The 19,433-nt window shown below is 44.6% G+C and overlaps 1 protein-coding gene across 2 annotated transcripts; it reads left to right on the top strand.

Annotated features, from left to right (window-relative positions):
• The first annotated feature begins 6,279 nt into the window (after positions 1-6,279).
• TSN (translin) lies at positions 6,280-15,287 on the top strand. Of its 2 annotated transcripts, XM_077755269.1 has the most exons (6): positions 6,292-6,496; positions 7,638-7,731; positions 9,331-9,427; positions 11,300-11,415; positions 12,326-12,405; positions 13,111-15,287. In XM_077755269.1, exons 1-6 carry the CDS (start codon positions 6,431-6,433, stop codon positions 13,342-13,344), a joined length of 687 nt encoding a protein of 228 aa, XP_077611395.1. In that variant the 5' UTR covers positions 6,292-6,430; the 3' UTR covers positions 13,345-15,287. The 2 variants fall into 2 exon arrangements, with proteins under 2 accessions (XP_077611396.1, XP_077611395.1); XM_077755270.1 differs by lacking the exon at positions 12,326-12,405 and having other exon boundaries at positions 6,280-6,496; positions 13,111-13,334.
• The last annotated feature ends 4,146 nt before the right edge of the window (positions 15,288-19,433 follow it).

The raw sequence follows: 19,433 nt of genomic DNA, 5'->3' as shown, positions 1-19,433 counted from the left end.
GGGTGGGGGGGCAAAGTAATGTTTGCGGTGGGCTTGGTGCAATGAGAGACATCAGAGCTGCACAGGGTAGAGGCATACTGGGCGACCAAGGAGGGTCTCCTGGAGTGGGTGGCATATGAATAGAGCCTTTAAGGCTGTCAGTTGCCTTCATGTGAAGATCTGGAAGCTCATTGTGCAAGTAGGGGGGACCCCATGTGTCCTTAGGGCTGGTAACAAAGAACAACCCAGTGGCTAGAGTTCAGCCAGTGAGGGATGAGGAGCAGTCTGGAGCTCCAAGGGCTTAAAGCTTGGCTTTTATTGTAAATACAAGGCTATATGAGGGTTTTAAGCAAAGCCGTGACTGTTTGTACCTTGTAAACACTGTCACCGGCCTAACCTCTTGAACTCAGGACTGACCTCCTGAACTCCAGAAACTCCTAGAAGCTTCTGCCTATCAATCTTACTTTTTGGAAACTAACTAAGGAACTGCTGGAACAGAAAAAGTAACATTTGAGCCTAATGTGGGTACAGATGAATCAGAAAGTGCCTCAACCTCATTACAATGGTGAAATCCCCCTCTGAATATTCATGCTAAGGCCTAATAAAAGGGGCCTGCTTCTCCTTGCTTAGAGAGTCAAGGCTTTAGAAGTTATTCCCCCAAAATCTCCTGGTTTGTACAAGTAAAGTGACCTTGTGAGGCAACTATCTGGTGCAGTCTCTATAACTCACCAAGGAGAGGGCTCACTCTGGTCAGTAACTATACTGATGGGATTTGGGGTGACAGGGTTTCGGAGCTGACGGCCGAGAAAGAATTCTTGAAGAGAAAAAGGTGATTGTATTAAAGCACTGGGGACAGGACCCATGGGCAGAAAGAGCTGCCCTGGTGTGTGACGGGTAACTGATTATATACCCTCAGGTTGGGAGGGGATTAGGGACAGCGTAAGTCTCTAAGGAATTTTGGAAGCAAGGTTTCCAGGACCTTGAGAGGCCAGGTACTGTTAGAAAAACGTCATGTATTACCTTTAGTAAAACCTCAGTCATGAGACACTTTGGGTGTATATCAGGGGGCCATAAGCTTGGAGTATGATTGCCAGCGTATATCTTGGGGGGGGGGTAGAGATAAAGGAAGTTTCCAAAGGAATTTTTATATGTTAAAGTACATTTACAGGATCCTGGGGGGTCAAGATAATTTTAAACCAAGATTCCATTTTGCCCCCAGCAAAGTGTCATCATCGTGGCAGCTGAGCACCTAGAGGGAGGTCACTCTGCCTGTTTCAAGGACTTGTCTCTGGGTTGTAGGCAGTAAGGGAAATTAATTTTTCATTTGCCTTTGTTTCCCACATCTCCACGGCAGGCACTTAAACCCCTGTACATCTTGATGAGGATGATGTAATGGCTCCAGGAAATGGAGATTAGACTATATGAAATTGCCTTTTTCTTGCAGTTTACTGAGTTATCCATAAGCTGAAGGAGACTCCTGTCCTGCATGACTGTGATCTCTATCAGCCAACCATCTGCTTTCTTTCCTTTCCCCTGTTATCGAGCAGCCAGGAGTGTCCGAGGAATGTGACACATATCCCACCTGGCTGGGGGGCGCTGTTAGCCTGTACCTTCCCTCAGCCTGCCCCGTGGTCCCTCATCAATACGACTCTAGTAAGGGTAGACAGTGGACTGCAGATGTTAAAAAGAAAATGACTAGCCCCAAACGCAAGTCACTTATGTTAAGGACCCACGTCAGTAAACAAAGACTTAATACCTAACTGGACTGTAGTTCACTCCCCATGTAAACTTTAATCTGCCAAGCTGGAGGTCATTCTGATAGATCCCTTCCATTTGCCTTGGGAGGCTGACAAGTGACAATACATTATTTGCTGAAATTCCTCTCTCTTTCCTCTCTGCCTTTAAAATCCTTTTCTGCAGCTCCATGGAGCTCCTTTCTATTTGGTACAGGATGCTGCCCTCTTCATGAAACATTTAATGAAGCCATTTAGATCTTCAAGTTTCCTTGGTTCTATTTTGTTTTTAAAGATTTTATTTCAAAGGAATTTACAAGCCCCGACATGGGGCTTGAACTTATGAACCCTGAGATCATGGCCTGAGCCGAAGTCGGACACTTCACCGACTGAGCCACCCAGGGGCCCCAGTAGTAGGGACACTACTAATGATCAGACTAGCAGCTGGCCTGCCTCATGGCCAGCGACAGACTAGACCCACAGATGCTTGTCCTTCCTTCCTTCACTTCCTCCCTCTTGTCCTTTCTGCTTTGCACACAGAGGCGGGGAGTCTGATGCTTTGCGCAGTGGCGGGGGGAGGGGTGGTCCTCACAGAGATGATTGATCCTGAATACAGTGCCTTGGCCCCCGCCCCCCAGCACTCAATGCCAGTGGCACCCGTATTCATTGTGACAACCCAAAGGCCTCCAGACACTTCCACACGCCCCTCCGTGGACGAGTGAGTGTGTGCTCACTGTGTGTGTCTCCCTTTTCCCCCACTGACCTCCGATGCCATCCCCTTGTTGGGATGGAGTGGTGGCATGTCATTCCTGTGCAGCCACTGTCCCCACCTATGGGCCAGAGCCCAGCGTGGTAAGGCCCGGGAGCTGGGCCTTAGAAGGAGGGGGCTTGTGGGGAGGCCCCGAGGGCGGTAGGGGAAGAGACACGGCGGGCACTGGGAGGGAGCCCCGGGAGGTACCCACGTAGCCCTGACTCCCCTCCCCTTCCCGCCACTCTGCCCTTGGGGTCACCCAACATGCCCACCTGGATAGTGGGCCAGCTATTGAGTCAGCCTGCTCAGCCCCACCCAGCTGCTCCCTGCTGGTCATGGGCCTGCGGGAATGGGCTGAAAGGGACAATTCTGGGGGGAAAGAGAAGGAGAGGCTTTTTCTAGCCTCAACAGGCTGTGTCACTAGCCTCAACAGGGCAGCCTCAGTGTCACCCAACAAACTAAAAATTCGGTAGCGCATGACCTGAAGCTGTGAGGGGAATTTTCCTCCTCTGTACGGGAGGGAATGGCTGTCACTTCTGCCATGTCCTGCCCTGTGCCAGGTTTAAGGTCACACACGGCTCCACATTCAGCCCCCGTGTGTGGCAGTCACCTGGGTGAAGCCGGGTAGACACCCGGGGATTAGGGGTGGGAAGAGTGGGTTGTGGGGGTGGCCAGAGGTCCAGCCTCCCTGTGAAAGTTGGGTTGACTCACCATCCCCTCCTCCGTCCCAGGATCCGTTCTTTAATTTCAGTATGGGGATGAATCATGGGGTCCTGGGGCCTGTGGTCCCCATCGTTTCGCTCTTTCCAGCTTGTATTAATCGTAGTTTTTAAAAATGTTTATTTATTTATTTATTTAGAGAGAGAGAGAGAAAGAGAGAGGGGCAGAGAGAGGGAGACAGCCTCCCAATTTCCCACCGTCCTTCATTTCTGCAAAAGTATCCCTCTCTTTTGTTCCCCCGACGTGGCTATAGTTTTTCCACAGTTTGATCTGAATTGCAATTCTCTGTCATTCCCCAACAAACCTATCTTTTCCTGGTATGATATCTGTCACTCTTATTTATAAGGTGAACATTGTATACCTCAAACCATTGAAAGCAGGAACTTCAAGTGATATTTGCATAGCTATGTTCATCACAGCATTATTCACAATAGCCAAAAGGTGGAAAAACAGCCTAAATTTCCACTGAAGGGATGAATGGATAAATAAAATGTGGTATACACATGAAACAGAATACTATTCAGCCTTAAGAAGGAATGAAATTCTGACACATGGTGCAACATAGATGAACTTTGGAGTCATTACCCTAAGTGTAATAAGCCAGTTACAAAAAGACAAATACCATATGGTTCCACTTCTCTGAGGTACTTAGAAGTGTCAAATTCATAGGGACGGAAAGTAGTCCTGTGCACATTTATAGTTCTCCAGACTTTTAGAGATAGGTGTGACGGAGTCCCGCTCCAGCAGGTGCAGGGGTCCCTGAAGGATGGACGGTGTCGGCAAGAGAGGGATGAGAGAGCTGCGAGATTCTTTCTGGTCACCAGCCAGGCATCTCTGCACTGTCTGAGACTCAACTTTATGATTTAGTGTTTGGGGGACAGCACAAAAGTGGCATTCTGATGATAAATGTTTTGAGCAGTAGAAACTTTCCAGAACATTGATACGCATAGGTGTATGGGGAACAGCTCACAAGTGGCATTCAAATATAAACAGGATGTTTTTAGCATAGTAAAGGCAAAAGTTAGTTCTTTGTGAGCAGGGGTCAATAGACTGTTTATCGCTTAATGGGAAGTATTAAGAAAAACAGGTTTTTCAGGAATGCAATAGTGCTCCCATAACCACAAAAGAAGAAGTTCCTACAGTAAGTTCCTTCACAAGGTGCAATCAGCATGTCAAGGCCAGAATGAGTCACTCCCAAAAAATCAACAAGGTGCCTTGGGGGGTAGGTGCTCAAGCAGAAACAATTGAGTGGGGGTGGGTATCAGTCACCATCTGACACTAAGAGTCTGTGCAAACTTACCTTAAACTCACAAGGAGCTTTTCTCAACTAGTGAGTTCAGAAACAGCTCCCAGCATAGGTGTTAATGAATTCTGATCTGACAAACGAGAAAAGATACTCTTAGGGGATGCTTAAACCACTTAGATTTCTAGGAAAACAGTGATTTGGCAGATTCTTATGTCTGCTAGAGCTTAAAACTCACAATCTTTATTTTGAGTGGGAATAGAGAGAAATGTCGCAGGATTTGAAAAATGATTTTGGATTTATATGAAGTTAGTCAATACACAGAAAGTGATGCTAAGAACATGCTTGGCAAGTACCAAGTCTACATAAAAACGAGCTCCTGTTCCTATTTTCATCCTTTTTTGTGAATTAGGAGATTCTACTGCTTATGTTACACCACAGAATGGTACAGATGTCAGAGGAACACAAGCAAAAGTATAAAATAAAATAAAATAAGTATCTTGAGCTTGAGCAAGTTGTTAGGACAGCTTTTCCAGCCTGTCACATTTTAAGGTTGTAGGGGTCAAGTTAGATAAGGCAATTGAAGCCTCTTGCAAATATTATTGTTAAATGGTATAGAGATGATAAATAGCATAGAAATTAAGACAAATCATTTGGATTCCAACTTCAACATTTACTAGCTGCATACCACCTTAGGCAAGTCAATTAATCTGTTACTATAGTTATTTCATTTATAACAACACTAATATCCACTTCACAAAAGTATAATGCAGTTACAATGTCTTTCATGTAAGTTTTAGAATAATGTCGCACACAAAGCAAACAACTTTCATCTAGTTGAAATAAGTAATCATTTTAAGTCATTTGGAGAGTGCATCCTACTGTCAATTAGATATAATTATATATAAAACGTATAATTTCTAGACATGACTCTTTTTCGAGAAAAGCTCCATTTCCAGTTCTGTAACAAATAGCTAATTAACCCCTGAACTGAACAATGGGACTGGTCAGAAGTAATTGTTTCACACGCAATTGCTCCTAAAATCAACGGGACCACCGGCTTCCCAATCATAAGACTCTTGGTTATGGACTTTCTGAAAGCGTCATAGTTAACTAATGTATACCAAGAATCGCTTCGTGTGTCAACAGTAGACCAGTGATCACAGTGTAACCCAAAACGTATTAGCCCTTAACCTGTTAGTATAAATTAACTTTTTTTCCCCCTTTTATCAGTCATGTGGTTCTCCCCGCCTACCCCCCACTTCCCCTGCTTTCACCCTGCAGGCGGGACACTTCCTTGATTATTGCTTGAGTCTGTGCTCACCGAATTGCAATTCTTCGATCTCAAACACTTGTTTGGTTCTCATAGCGTCTTTTTATTTTCAGGTTGACGCAACGCATTCACACACATTTCTATCTGTACAGCAGATGTATGGAATAACTCTGCAAGGACAAGAAATCCTTAAGGCGCTTGCCTCAAGGAAGTTGGGATAAGGAGGTGTTAGTTGAGTGGGAGAGGAACTTCCCGCCATACACGCTTTAAAAATCCATATAATTTAAATAGGTTATTCAGTCATACAGAGAAGACGTTAACATTTTTCGCCCGCAATCCATCTCCTACTCTCACGGTCCCCCCACATCTTTAGTTCCCGTGTATTCTTGGCAAATACGAATGCATGGTTTGTCCTGTTTCCGCACGAAGACTACACTGTTTTTCTGCACTTGCATTTTNCGCCCAGCCCTTCCCGCCCCGCCCCCTGGGCGCGCGCCTGGGCTCCTGACGCGGCCGGCGGCGCATCAGGCAGCGCAGCGGGCAGCCCGGCAATCCTGCGCGCCGCGGACCTCGGAGGACCCCGGCGACGTCCGCAGCGTAGGGCCGGGTGGACGCGGCGGCGGCGGCGGCGACGCGGCGACTGGCGTTGCGAGTGACTGCGCTGGTGGGCTCTGAAACGCTTTTCGGCGGCCACCCTCGCCGCGCTGATCGATTGTTGTGCAGCCGGCGCCATGTCTGTGAGCGAGATCTTCGTGGAGCTGCAGGGTTTTTTGGCCGCCGAGCAGGACATCCGAGAGGCGAGCCTCCTCTCTTCCCCTCCCCTTTCCCTTTCCTTTCTTGCTTGGCCACCGCGCCCGGCCCTCCTCTGTCGCTCTGTCTGGAGCAGTGGGGAAGCCTCCGGGGGTGGGTTGCTTCCCCGCCTGTATCAGCTGAGGGCACGCTCCTCTCCCGCCCCTGATTCTGCAGTCCGGTCCTGAGTCTCAGTGTTCGAGTCTTGGCTCTTCGGCATCGCCAACCTTGTTCGAGTGTCCGTCTTCCTGCTTTCTGGCGCTTGTTGATGCCGAAGGCTCAGCGCTTGGGACTCAGAGAACACGCGTTCCCTGTTGTAGCACGTGTGGCCTCTTGTCTTTAAGACTCTCTTATGGCTTGTTCCACATAGAATAGTAATCCAGATTCTTTTGTAGCCCACAGGTGTCTTCTCCCCTCTTTCCATCTCATTTTACGCCATCTTCCGTTGTGTATTATGTTCACGTTAGTTATCTTTTATTCAAGTTCCACAGATAGTTTTTTTTGCCCCAGGACATTTTCCTGCATTGTTTGCTTTTCCTGGGATTCGTATCTTTCCTCTCCTTTCCTGCTTGTTTCGTTTTCATATCCTTGATCTCACAGTCTGTCATGTTTTTTAATAGCGCATTCACATTAAAAAAATTTGTGCCATCCGTGTTTTTTTAAACATCTACCTCATGCTCCAGACTACAAGAAGGAAGGGACTAATTGGGTACCAGTATTTACACAGCGCTTCCCACGTAAATATGCTGTGAATATTCTAAAATGATTGAAAAATACTCAGTCTTTGTATTGCATTGCATTTTTCTTTTTCTTACAAATTACATTCAGATACTTCATTTCTTTTAATATTCATAGTGTTTCAATGGGATATTTGGGTGGGTGGTGGAGATTATCCTTTGAAGGCTGCATGAGAAATCTCAGGCACTGTAGTGACCTCTTGAAGGTCTCACAGAGGAAGTAAATGGCAAAGTCAGAATTCAAGCCTGGATATTTTCTGTACCAGTTCAGTCCTTGTAAAGATTGTTAGAGTTTTACATGTGTGTGAAGGTGTCATGGGTACTTAATCTGTGCTGTCTAATATATCTGGCTTGAGGTTATGAAAATAGTTCATTGAGTTTATCTGATACTTTGATTTTTAATTCTTTCTAGGAAATCCGAAAAGTTGTACAGAGTTTAGAACAAACAGCTCGAGAGATTTTAACTTTACTGCAAGGGGTCCATCAGGGTGCTGGTTTTCAGGACAGTAAGTTCTTTGTTTTGATTTTGAAGATTTTTTTTAAGTTTATTTACTTATTTTGAGAGAAAGAGAGAGAGCAGGGGAGGGGCAGAGAGCATGGGAGAGAGAGAATTCCAAGCAGGCTCTAGATTGCTAGCACAGAGCCTGAGGTGGGGCTTGATCCCACAAACATGATATCATGACCTGAGCTGAAATCAAGAGTCGTACACCTAACCGACTGAGCCACTCAGGTGTCCCATTGATTTTGAATATTTAAAAAGAATCCAGTTTATGATTCTTTCACTTAAGACTTAATTTTCATTCAGAAGACATTTCAAGTCTGTATCATTGTTTTAAGAAAAATGTCCCTGATAGCCTATGTAGGTGAGTTGAGTGTCTTATAGATTTACAGACTTCTGGAAGTCTGTGTGCTGTGATGGTTGATTTTCCACTTTCACATAGTAATGTAGTAATGTCATTATAACATGATAATTGTGGCAGATTTGTAGTTCTCTTGTGTATCTAATTTTTATTTGGCTCTCTTGTTCTTAAACCCAGTCTTTCCTGGGGCACCTGGGTGGCTCAGTCAGTTAAGTGTCTGACTCTTGATTTCAGCGCAGGTCATGATCTCACGGTCTGAGAGTAAATTTGAGCCCCGCGTTCTACACTGCACTGATGGCATGGAGCCTGCTTGGGACTCTCTCTCTCTGCTCCTGCTTGCTCGCGCACTCTCCCTCTCTCTCAAGATAAATAAACATTAAAAGAAAAATAAACCCAACCTTTCATTCATTGAGTATGGCTTAATATGCATTTGTGGGTAAGAAATGTCCAGTGTAAAATGTTCCTAATGAATTATAGTCAGCACCTTTCATGGAAATCAAATATGATAAGTTTAAACATGGGGCCTTCAGTGTAGGATGTAGCCAGCACAACTGAAAGAGCGGGAATATATTTTCAGAGTGTGATATAATAGTGTAACTTACAGGTGCACAGGGAAGTCATTTTTCTCAGTGATATGGACTTGGTCAGTCTGTATAATTGATAAGGCTTCTTTGTGACCAAATGTGGGAGCGAGAAGCTGTCCAATTTTAGGCATCCTTCTGGATAGTAGCTGGTGCATGGCCCCTTAAGGATGACAATTGTTATTATTTTTTAATTTCTTTTTTTTTGGAGTTGGNGCAGGGTTTAGAGTGAGGGAGAGAGAGAGAGAATCCCAAGGAGGCTCTGCATTGTCAATGCACAGTCCAGTGTGGGGCTCAAACCCACAAACTGCTAGATCATGACCTGAGCAGAAACCAAGAAGTTGGACGCTTAACTAACTGAGCCACCCAGGCACCCCAAGGATGAGATTATTTGACAGCTTACCAACTTGCTTGCTGTAGTCTTATTCCCTTTCAGCAAGTTTTTGTCTATTTTTCAGTGTCGGTTAATGAGTAGGGAAGCTAGAGTTGAAATTTTGAGAGCCAGGTTGAAAAGTAGAGATGTGCACCCTTGCATTTGGTGATGAGATTTTTTTTTTAAACATTGATTCATTTCCAGATAGACTGCATAGATTATTAAGCAAGAACTGTATTTGAAATTTGGCAAATCTTTCATTATCCTGTTTGATTATCTTTTTGTGATCAGTTCCAAAAAGGTGTTTGAAAGCTCGAGAACATTTTGGTACAGTGAAGACGCACCTAACGTCGTTGAAGACCAAGTTCCCCGCTGAACAGTATTACAGGTCTGTGAGAGGAGTAGCATTATTTTTGTAGTGTTAAGTAAAAATTAAGGCAGGACAAAAATTATATGTACCGGATGATTGCTTAGAACTAAGTAAAAACCTCTCCATGTAGAAGAAACAACGCAAAGGAGTCAGACTTACCGGTGGTATTTTAATGGTGACAAAGATAGGGATTTTTCCCCCCTCCCCTTGAGAATTTTCCCAAGGAACACATAACTTTTACAGTGAAAAAGGAATTTAAAAGTGTTTGTTGTATTAAGGTCAAACAACGAGTATCTTTTTAGTATATTTAAGTCACCTGTGAAATTGGGTGAACCATATCCAGGCTCTTAAGGTTATGAGATTAAGTGGCAGTATATAAATGGAGTTGAGTTTTTCCTCAAAGTTTGAATTTTACTGCCAAGTAACATGTTGAGCCAATATTCTGTATCTTGCTGACCATTAATTTTAAGAGTCAACAGTACTTAATGCACCACTAGGGAAGAAATTTGTTGCCAGTCATAATTGTGAAATTTATAGATTATAAAATGCATCACAATCTCATAGATATTAAATTGGAAAGAACTATATCTGAGTATTGACAAAATATAGTGAATAAGAACCTAAAATTTCTACTTGTGCCTGTTTTCCTACTGAAAAAGATGTTCTGTTAAGCCACATACGTGGGCACAAAATAAGACACGTATGTGAGAAGTGGATAATACAGCTTCACGGGATAATTTAAGGCAGGGGCTGGCGCATTGCCTGTGGCTCACTGCCTCTGGAGACTTCTATTTTAAAGGATTGTTAAAAAAAGAAAAATACCCAAGTTAAGAATATGTGACAGAGTCTGAATGTGGTTCACAAAGCCTAAAGTACTACGATCTGGCCCATCACAGAAAGTTTGCTGACCCTGCTGTAAGGTAGTAATGGACACAAAGAGACACTGAGAGATAGGGTTGGCAGGATCTTGGGGATCATGTAGTTTGGAGGTCACACAAAGGCTGACCTCTGGGTGACTTGGCCCTTAGAGGGTTTTGTTTGATGTGCATCATATTGAAAAATTTTTTTGAATTTGCCATATTTGAAATTCAGGAGACGTAGCATTAATATTTGAGGTTGTAAAATTCCCTATTCTTTTTTTGAGGCTTCTAGCTCAGTTTAACTGCAGGCTCCTGAAGGTTTAAGTCTGTCTGTTTAGTGATTCCAAATGGTAGTTATTATATGTATGAATCAAGATTTTAATATTACACACTCACATCAAAATGTGAGAACAAGTTAGCTGTTGAGGCTGATGTACAATTGCAGCTCTCCTCATCTGCTGTTGCCAGTTTTAATTTTTCTCAGAGCGCTCTCATTGTTTTTGTCATCCATAATCTTCGATTGTAAATATCTTTATATTCATTGAAGATGGATCATGTGTCTCATTTATTAAGCTTCTAATAAGTAATTGCTTATAAACGTGAACTTAAAACTTATGTTAAATCCATCTAATATCTAATATATATAAATGTCATGTTTTTACGTGTTTTTTATGTTGGGGTTTCACGTGGATTTGATTGGAAAGAGCGTTCTGTTTCTAAGATGTGTGACTACAACTGTACTAAATCTTTCTTTTTTTTTTTAATTTTTTAAATGTTTTATTTATTTTCGAGAGAGAGAGACAGCGTGAGCAGGGGAGGGTTAGAGGGAGGGAGACACAGAATCCGAAACAGGCTCCAGGCTGTGAGCTGGCTGTCAGCACAGAGCCTGATGCGGGCCTCAAACCCACGAACCGTGAGATCCTGACCTGAGCTGAAGTCAGACACCCAACCAACTGAGCCACCCAGGCACCTCTAAATTTGTTTTAAAGCCCCTGGTCCCCCCCACCTAAATGAGCTTCTATCCGTGCAGATTTCACGAGCACTGGAGGTTCGTGTTGCAGCGTTTGGTCTTCTTGGCAGCATTTGTGGTGTATTTGGAGTCAGAAACGCTTGTGACTCGGGAAGCGGTTACGGAGATTCTTGGCAGTAAGTATTTCCATTAGTGCGGGTCGGCAGGAGCAGGCTTGGTCGCTCAATTCCTGGTTGCAGGGGGAGGCTGTTGCTTATACTTTGTATTTATTAAAACAAATGAGCACTAAGTGCTAACATAGTGATTTGGGAACACCAAAAATCAGACATGTAGTGGCTTGCTTTTTGTACTTGGGTGTTGTTTGTGGTTTTTAAAATTTAGGTCTTAAAAAAAATCCAAGCCTACAGAAAGTTGAAAGAATAGTACAGTGAACGCCTGTTTACACCCCACTTAGATTTTCTGCTTGCTAACATGTTGCCATGTCTTAAAAAAAAATTTCTTTTTAAAATTTTTATTTTAGGGTCTGCGCGTGAACGGGGAGGGAGGCAGAGGGAGAAGGAGAGAGAATTCTAAGCAGGCTGCATGCTCAATGTGGGGCTTGATCTCACAACGCTGGGATCATGAGCTGAGCTGAAATCAAGAGTCACATGTTCAACCAACTGAGCCACCCAGGCGCCACAACGTTTTGCCCTGTCAGTGCATCTTCTTAATTTGTGCATGCGCGTGCACATTCGTGTGCATGTGTGAGCCTCGTGGACGTCACCTATGGGTGTCACGGCTTCTCCTCTAAATGCTGCAACATCTTGTGTCCAGAAACAAAGATATTCTCTGGTGTAACCAGATAACATTCTGGGTGCTGTTACTTTTTGAGAGAATGAGAGGAAAAAGGGAAGTCTTAAGAGTTCATAAATCCACAGTGAGGCCTAGTTGTCCAAAGTATGAACACGTTATAAAGACTGTTGTTAAAGATTCTTTTTCTTTTTCTTTGAGAAAAACGACGTGTGTGTGTATATGTAGTATTTTATATTCTTATGCTCACATGCTGTTTACATCATGACCTTATTTTTACTTTGTTATATTTTTTAGTTGAGCCAGATCGGGAGAAAGGATTTCATCTGGATGTAGAAGATTATCTCTCGGGAGTTCTAATTCTTGCCAGTGAATTGGTAAGAAGCTTAGTAATTTGCCATTTGCGTTTTTGATCTTCCCACTTTACTGTCAGTTTTTAAAATGGGCACAAAAATTCAGGATGTCTTTTCTAAGCCCTTTGTCTATCACCAGTTTGTCCTCAAGCGCTGTGTGTGCTGTGTTCTGCTAGTCATCGGAGAAAGGCCAGTTCATACAGTGAGCTAGCTGTTCATATGGACTAATGTGTGAATTAAAAAACTTTTTTTAAATTATTTTTATTTATTTAGAGAGAGCGAGCGAGTGGTAAGGGTGAGAGAGAGAGGGAGATGCAGAATCTGAAGCCAGCTCCAGGTTCTGAGCCATCAGTGCAGAGCCCGACATGGGGGGGGGCTCAAACCCATAAGTGAGATCATGACCTGAGCCAAAGTCGGACGCTCAACCAACTGAGCCCCCCAGGTGTCCCCTAATGTGTGAATTTTTAAAAGATCGTAATCCCTCTCCCTTTCCAACTAGTGGCAAGACACATATATTCCTGGTAACTGTGTTAATATGTATACTTGCTTTGGGGAAAAATCTTTTCTTTTATTCTCGTAATCTGTCTCTTGAGAAATTGTCCTATGGAAATAATTCTAAAGAAGAAAAAAAGGTTGTTTTAAAGCTGTTGTGATCAGAAGGAAGGCCTGGTGCCCAGCCCTGTTGTAAGATATGTTGTAAGATATGTCCGTTTCCCTTCCCTGGTGCAGTCAAGGCTGTCCGTCAACAGTGTGACCGCCGGAGACTATTCCCGGCCCCTCCACATCTCCACCTTCATCAACGAGCTGGATTCCGGCTTCCGCCTTCTCAACCTGAAAAACGACTCCCTGAGGAAGCGCTATGACGGCTTGAAGTATGATGTGAAGAAGGTGGAGGAGGTGGTCTACGACCTCTCTATCCGTGGCTTCAACAAGGAGACCGCCGCGGCTTGTGCAGAGAAGTAAAGTAGGAGGCGGTCCCTGCGCCCGGCCTGCTGGCCTCAGCCGGGCTGGGGCGGGTGAGCACGGTGCCTCCCCAGGCAGTTAGGTTGCCCCATTGCTAAACACCGCGCTTTATTTTCTCAACCAGTTGTGTGGTGGAAGTATCAAAATTGAAACACTTTCTTGGGGGTGAAAAATAGCCTTTACAAGGACAGATTTTCTTTGTTGTTTCAGTGAATTTGCTCTATAATTCAGTGTATTTCAGTTTTGTCAGAAAGTGTAAATGTCAGTCTCTTGGTACAGTCCTTTTCTCGCTTATCCTGATGCTGTTGATGTACCAACTGAGAAGTTTATCGTCTTGTGTTTCCTCCAGAAGTGACCCTTGGTGTTTTCTATACCCAGACTAGCCATCCATACCCAGGTGTGTGTAGCCTGGACACAGTATAAAAATAAGTAATTAAAAAGGATGGTTGCCAAGCAAAGGACAATTTATTTTATATTTTCTCTCCTTATTTTAAGCCTTGTGAGTAAATCATACGTTGACATTTTTTGCAAGGGAGTTACAGCCCCAGGGTCTCTCTCACTGCCATCAAAATATAAAAGGTAAAATTGCAAAGCCAAGTTTAGATTATTTTGGGACTTTTTTTGTATTAAGGGATTGAGTAACATCTTATCATTTGGCTCTATTTACCAGGTGGGGCGTAGGGCGTAGTGTTTTACAACACCTCTGTTTTCTGATGTTGCCTTAACATTCTGCTCTTGCAGCAACTTAAAACTCATTTTCACACACATCTTGAACTAACACTTCATATAATATATTTTTAAGCTATGAAACCTTTTTCCTAGCAGCCAGCTAGACCGTCTGGTCTGAGACTACAGAGCCACCCAGTCAAGTTAATCAGCAATTCCCCGGCTGGTGTGTTCTGAGAGAAGAATGCTGGGCTTTGTCCGGAAAAAAGAGAAAACCTCGGATTAAAAAGGAAGATTGGCTGATTTGGTGATGGTTTTTAGAGTAAGCAATTTCAGGTTTCGGCAGCTATCCAAACAGTCAGGTTTTAGATTTACAGTTTGGGGCAAGTCCTGTAAACCTTGTTGGCACCCTCCTCCCCTTCCTCGTTTTCAGCTAGTGCTAAGAAAACTTGCCATGTAATTTTTGCTGTTGAGTTGAAATGATTTAAAATGGGGACTTCATCCACAGTTTTTTGGAGCTTGCTGAGAGGAAGGTGCTAGTGTTTCCAGAATAGTAGGAAGCATTGAGAGGTGGCCTCCTCTCGTGCCCAGTACCAGGTGAGGCTTTTTGTTTGTGCAGTGGGATATTTGGCATTGCTATCTGAGCCGTTATCCGGCCAAGGTAAGGACTGGCCAGATTTTCCACCATGAGGAAAAGAAGTAGAAATGAAGCATAAACTGCTATGCGTTTTTGGGTTTTAGAACAGTTTTCTTGACAGCTCTTTCTGCAGAAGAGTTTGTAGAAAGAAGAAAGTTGTTCAGGTCTCTGAAGTGCCTCGGTGGCCGCCTAAGATGTGCAGCGATAGCACTCCCTGCAGGGAGCAGAGAAGGCTTCACGTTACGTGATCAAATGTGTGCACTGGGGTTGGTGGTCGTTTTCTTCTATATGGAGGATGAATTCTGATGTGTTTTGAGGCTGAAGAACACCAGGGGGGAGAAGCACATCCTGCAGTGTAACAGTTAAAGTGATCAAGAGATGCCAACCACTCAGAGTGAAGAGTATTTTGATTGAAGGTATCGAAAAGCCTCAGCTCTGGTTTTAGCATACCAAAATTGTTCTTTTCAACTTTAGAGGATTGAGCAGGTTAGAAAAAATAGAGACGAAAATTAGTGGATGTTTCCTTTATAAATTTATTTATAAGAAGAGAACCCTTCAATACTTCATAAGATTTGCCCTGTCTTAAACTTGAACGATCTTGGTAAACGCTTAAGAGAATTTAATAAAGAACAAAAGCTTCTTTGGCAGTGTTTTGAGTCCTTTACTTAAGTGGCTGGAGAGTCGAGATGCATGTGCACAAGGCCACGGGCACAGTTCCTGATGTGTACTCAGAAATCAAGGCCCTCTTGTGTTTTGGTCTAGACTGAACTGACTTTTCAGGTAGAGCGTCATTGTGTGCCTGACCCCAGTGAGGTATTCCCTGAGTCTGAAGTCATTTGTTTTCTTAGTCTTCACTGTAGTGGACTAAACAACAATAACAAAAATATCACCCCTCACTCCAAACAACGATAAGAAACCTTAAGGGAGGATTAAGTTGATTAACTGCATTGGTGGTTTGAGTGAGCTGAGGGTGAGGTGGGGGTTGGGGGTGGAATCTAACTTAATGGTCAGGTTTCTAGTCTGAGAGACTAAGTTGATTTAGGGGCTGTTAGCTAAGGCGGGGGTGGGGGTGTGGAGTGGGAAGACTTGAATGTGTTGGGTTTATGATGCTTGTTGAGCACGAGGCGGAGATGGCCAGCGGGGCTTCGGGCACAAGGAAAGCTCAGAGCCAGCCTGGGGTAGCTCTGGGTAGCAGTAGTGTGTGTGTGGTAGGGAGGTCAGCAGAGTGGGTATGATCTCCCTGCTGAGCGTGAACAGTGAGAAGAGTAACGAGCCAAGGACAAAACCCTGGTTAACAGCAGGGTTTATAAGTTAGGGAAATGGAGAAAGGGTTGGAGAGACTGATGGAGAACAGTGAGAGTGGCTTGTCACAGAAGCCAGGGGAGTAATGGGGCTCTGGAAGGCTTTTTTTGGGGGGTGGGGTAACAGATTTAAAATACATACTTTCAGGGCTGCCTGGGTGGCTCAGTTGGTTGAGTGTCTGACTCTTGATTTTTGCTCAGGTCATGATCTCACGATTGGTGAGTTTGAGCCCTGAGTTGGGCTCTGCGCTGACACCAAGGAGCCTGCTTGGGATTCTGTCTCTCCCTCTCTGCCCCTCCCTCATGTGAGTGAGCACGCGAGCTCTCTCTTTCTCTCTCTCTCTCTTTTTCTCCCCCTCCGTCTTTAAAAATAAATAAACTTTAAAATGAAATACATACTTCCACAGCCTGAGAGCCCTGTGCCATTGTCAGGCGAGTCTACGTTATGCTGTGCTAATAAAACCCCAAAACTCACAGGCATAGGACAGAGTTTATTTGTCCCTCACACTGTGTGTCCATTGCAGGTTAGCTGGGGAGCTGCTCCACGTTGTCTGCATCCAGCCGACCGGAGCCGCAGGCCCGCACACCGCTATTCGCTGTGGGAGAGGGACTCAGCTGCGGAGGGCCTCATGCAAACACATGTTCTGGTTTCAGAGTGACATGTCACTTCCTCTCATAGCTCACTGGTTAGAACTGGATCCTCTGCCCTAAACAGCAAGGGGGCAGGAGGGGAATCCTGCCTCGTGGGATAGGGGTCTGCACGTGGAGGGTCAGACTAAGTGTTAAAAGTTGCAGGCAATATGGAGTTCCTTCATTTGAATGATTCGTATTTCTGTTCACACGGAAACGTCACTGGGCTTGGGAGGGGCCGCTCTTCCTGTCGGATGACAAGAAGAGGGTGGGCCCGTCAGTAGCTGTCCCCTCTGCCGTGGAAGCTGGTTTCCTGTCTGAAAGATTTCTCTGGTGTGTGCATTTGTGTCGGTTCGTGTGTGAGTGTTTTAGGCCAACATTCAGTGAGTTCTTGTATGTTGCACGCACCGGGTTAGACATTTTATCCAGATCATCTGATTTCCTCCGCGTATAAACCTGTGAGGTGTCCACCACCATTTCCCTCGTTTTAGACCAGGAGCATGCTTAGAGCAGGCTGGCCACTTGCCCTGCGTCCACAGCCATGAGGCAGGAGGGCTGTGATTCAGACACACTTACTCTGCCTCCGTACCCACACACACTGTTCCTGCACTGATGGTTTGGATGGCCTCCGTAGCCTGACCAGGAAAGTCCCAAATCCACCAATAGTTACGAACACAGTGTCTGTGTAGCTTTGGGTTAAGTGCAGTCTCTGTTAGAAATCAGCATAAAAACTAGGTCTGGGCCCTCGAGATGTTTGGGGTCTAGTTACAGGGGGGAGGGTGGTGAGAAAGATAGAAGCAGTTAAGAGATGAAATGTTCAACTAGTATTTGAGCACCTACTGTAATCTTGGAATTCTTAAAGTTTTATGGAGGTACATTTTACAAAGAAATCAAGCGACTTAATTTATAAAGTAGTATGACAATCATGTATTAGTTTTGGACCATTTTTATCTTCCAGAAAGATCCCAGCTTCAGGCAACCACGAATCTACTTTGTTTCCCTAAATTTGCCTTTCCAGGGTATTTCCTGTGTATGGAATCATGCAGTCTGTGGTGTTTTGTGTCTCCTTACGTAGCGTAGTGGTTTTAAGGTGTGTCAGGGCATAGTGTGGCGTGTGTTGGTATATGTTCCTTCGTATTCCTGACCAGCATTCCTTCGTGTGGGTTCTCCGCGTTTTACCCATTCATCAGATGAGGAAAATTGAAGTTTCTGCTTTTTGGTTGTTATGGATACTGTTGCTTTGGATATCCTTGTGCAAGTCTATGTAAGATTGGGTATTTCCATTCCTTTTGCATAGTTACTCAGGAGTCTGTGGTAAAAATGGTGATTTAATGTTTAGCGTTTGAAGAAGCTGTCAACCTGTTTTCCCTTCAGTGACCTATGAGTTACCAGTCAAGACGGTATTAGACAAGATGTTGTTAGCAACTTTGTTGCTAAGTAAGTCGTGAACAGTTGCTGTAGGAATTACGGATGTGTAATACGGAGTGGCTCATGAGAGAGGTAGGTAAGCCCTACCTACCTAGCACGGAACTAGGAGAAGGTCATTTTTCGGGGGACAGAATGGAAACCAAAACAGAAATGGTACGGGCATAGCACAGAAACACAGTGGATTCAGTTCCAGATCACAGCAGTAAAGCAAATATCGCAATAAAACAAGTCAAATGGATCCTTTCCCAGGGCAGATAAAGGTCACGTTTATGCTGTACCGTAGTCTATGAGGTGTGCATTGCATTATGCCCGGAAAAGTACATACCTTCATTAGATAGTACTTTATCGCTAAAAATGCTATCTGTGCTCTCATTGAGTTGTGATCATTCGTCACAGATCACCAGAATATGATAATGAAAAAGTTGGGAATATTGTGAGAATTACCAAAATATGACAGATGTGAAGTGAGCAGATGCTGTTGGGAAAACGGGGGTGACAGACTTGCTTGACACAGGGTTGCACAGCCTTCAACTCATAACAGACGCAGCATCTGGGAAGTGCAGGGAGACGAGGCATGCCTGTGTTAATTTCATAGGAATGGGGATGTCACACATCAGATTCCAGGAGATGGCCTGGTGAGGTTGTACTGTTAGGTTTACAAAACCTGAATTGAGAGGTTAAAGTTGGGACTTAGAATGATGGGGTTTGGGGGACTGTATGGCTTTTTTCTTCTCTTTTCTTTTTTTGAAGTGGGGAGGGAGCAGTTCAGGAGTCAGCCGTAGTTTTGAATCCTGGCTGTCATTTACCAGTAGAAGAGCCCAAAGGCAGGCCTGTGAGGAGGTGCTTGCCGTCCTTGAGGTTGTGAAAGTCAGCTTGGGCAGCTGGTGGCGGGCCTGGTTGGAGGCAGATGCAGTATGCTGTGAAGGAAAAACCAGGTGAGCTTGGAATCTGGGGTAGGAGAGGTATTGCGGACTGAATGTGTCCCTTCTTGTGCCTACGATAAAGCCTAATCCCCAATCCCCCGCTGGATGGTCCTGGAGGTGGAGCCTGCGGGAGGTAATTAGGTCATGAAGGTGGGGCTCTCCGGAATTGGGATTAGTGCCTGAATAAAGGGACCCAGCGTTCCTTGTGCTTCCACCATGGGAGGACATGGCCAGGATTCAGCCCCTCACCAGGCACCGAATCAGCTAACACCTGATCACCTTGATCGTGGATCCGTTGTTTGAGCCACCCCGTCAGTGGTAGTTCTGTTATAGCAACCTGAACGGGCTAGGACAAGGGATGCCTATGCTGAAAACATAAGTGCGGGAAGGGGGGAGCTAGTTTCAGGGGGAAGGTGAGAAGGTCAGTTTTGCAAGTGTCGAGTTTACTGTGATAGTTGGAGGTTACTATAGGCGTGGCAGTACTTTCTGGAGTAGAATTTAGGG

This window comes from Crocuta crocuta, unplaced genomic scaffold (genome assembly GCF_008692635.1).
Source record: "Crocuta crocuta isolate KB4526 unplaced genomic scaffold, BGI_CrCroc_1.0 scaffold548, whole genome shotgun sequence".
Lineage (NCBI taxonomy): Eukaryota > Metazoa > Chordata > Mammalia > Carnivora > Hyaenidae > Crocuta > Crocuta crocuta.
The sequence above is the reverse complement of the archived record's forward strand: the minus strand, read 5'-3'. Positions and strand labels throughout refer to the sequence as shown.

What these genes read in the sequence shown, in the direction of transcription:
- TSN (XM_077755269.1), top strand. Translation starts at nt 6,431, where the DNA reads ATGTCTGTGAGCGAGATCTTCGTGGAGCTGCAGGGTTTTTTGGCCGCC. An exon ending in CCGAGCAGGACATCCGAGAG is followed by an intron (nt 6,497 to 7,637) that starts GCGAGCCTCCTC and finishes AATTCTTTCTAG; the next exon opens with GAAATCCGAAAAGTTGTACA. An exon ending in TAATTCTTGCCAGTGAATTG is followed by an intron (nt 12,406 to 13,110) that starts GTAAGAAGCTTA and finishes TCCCTGGTGCAG; the next exon opens with TCAAGGCTGTCCGTCAACAG.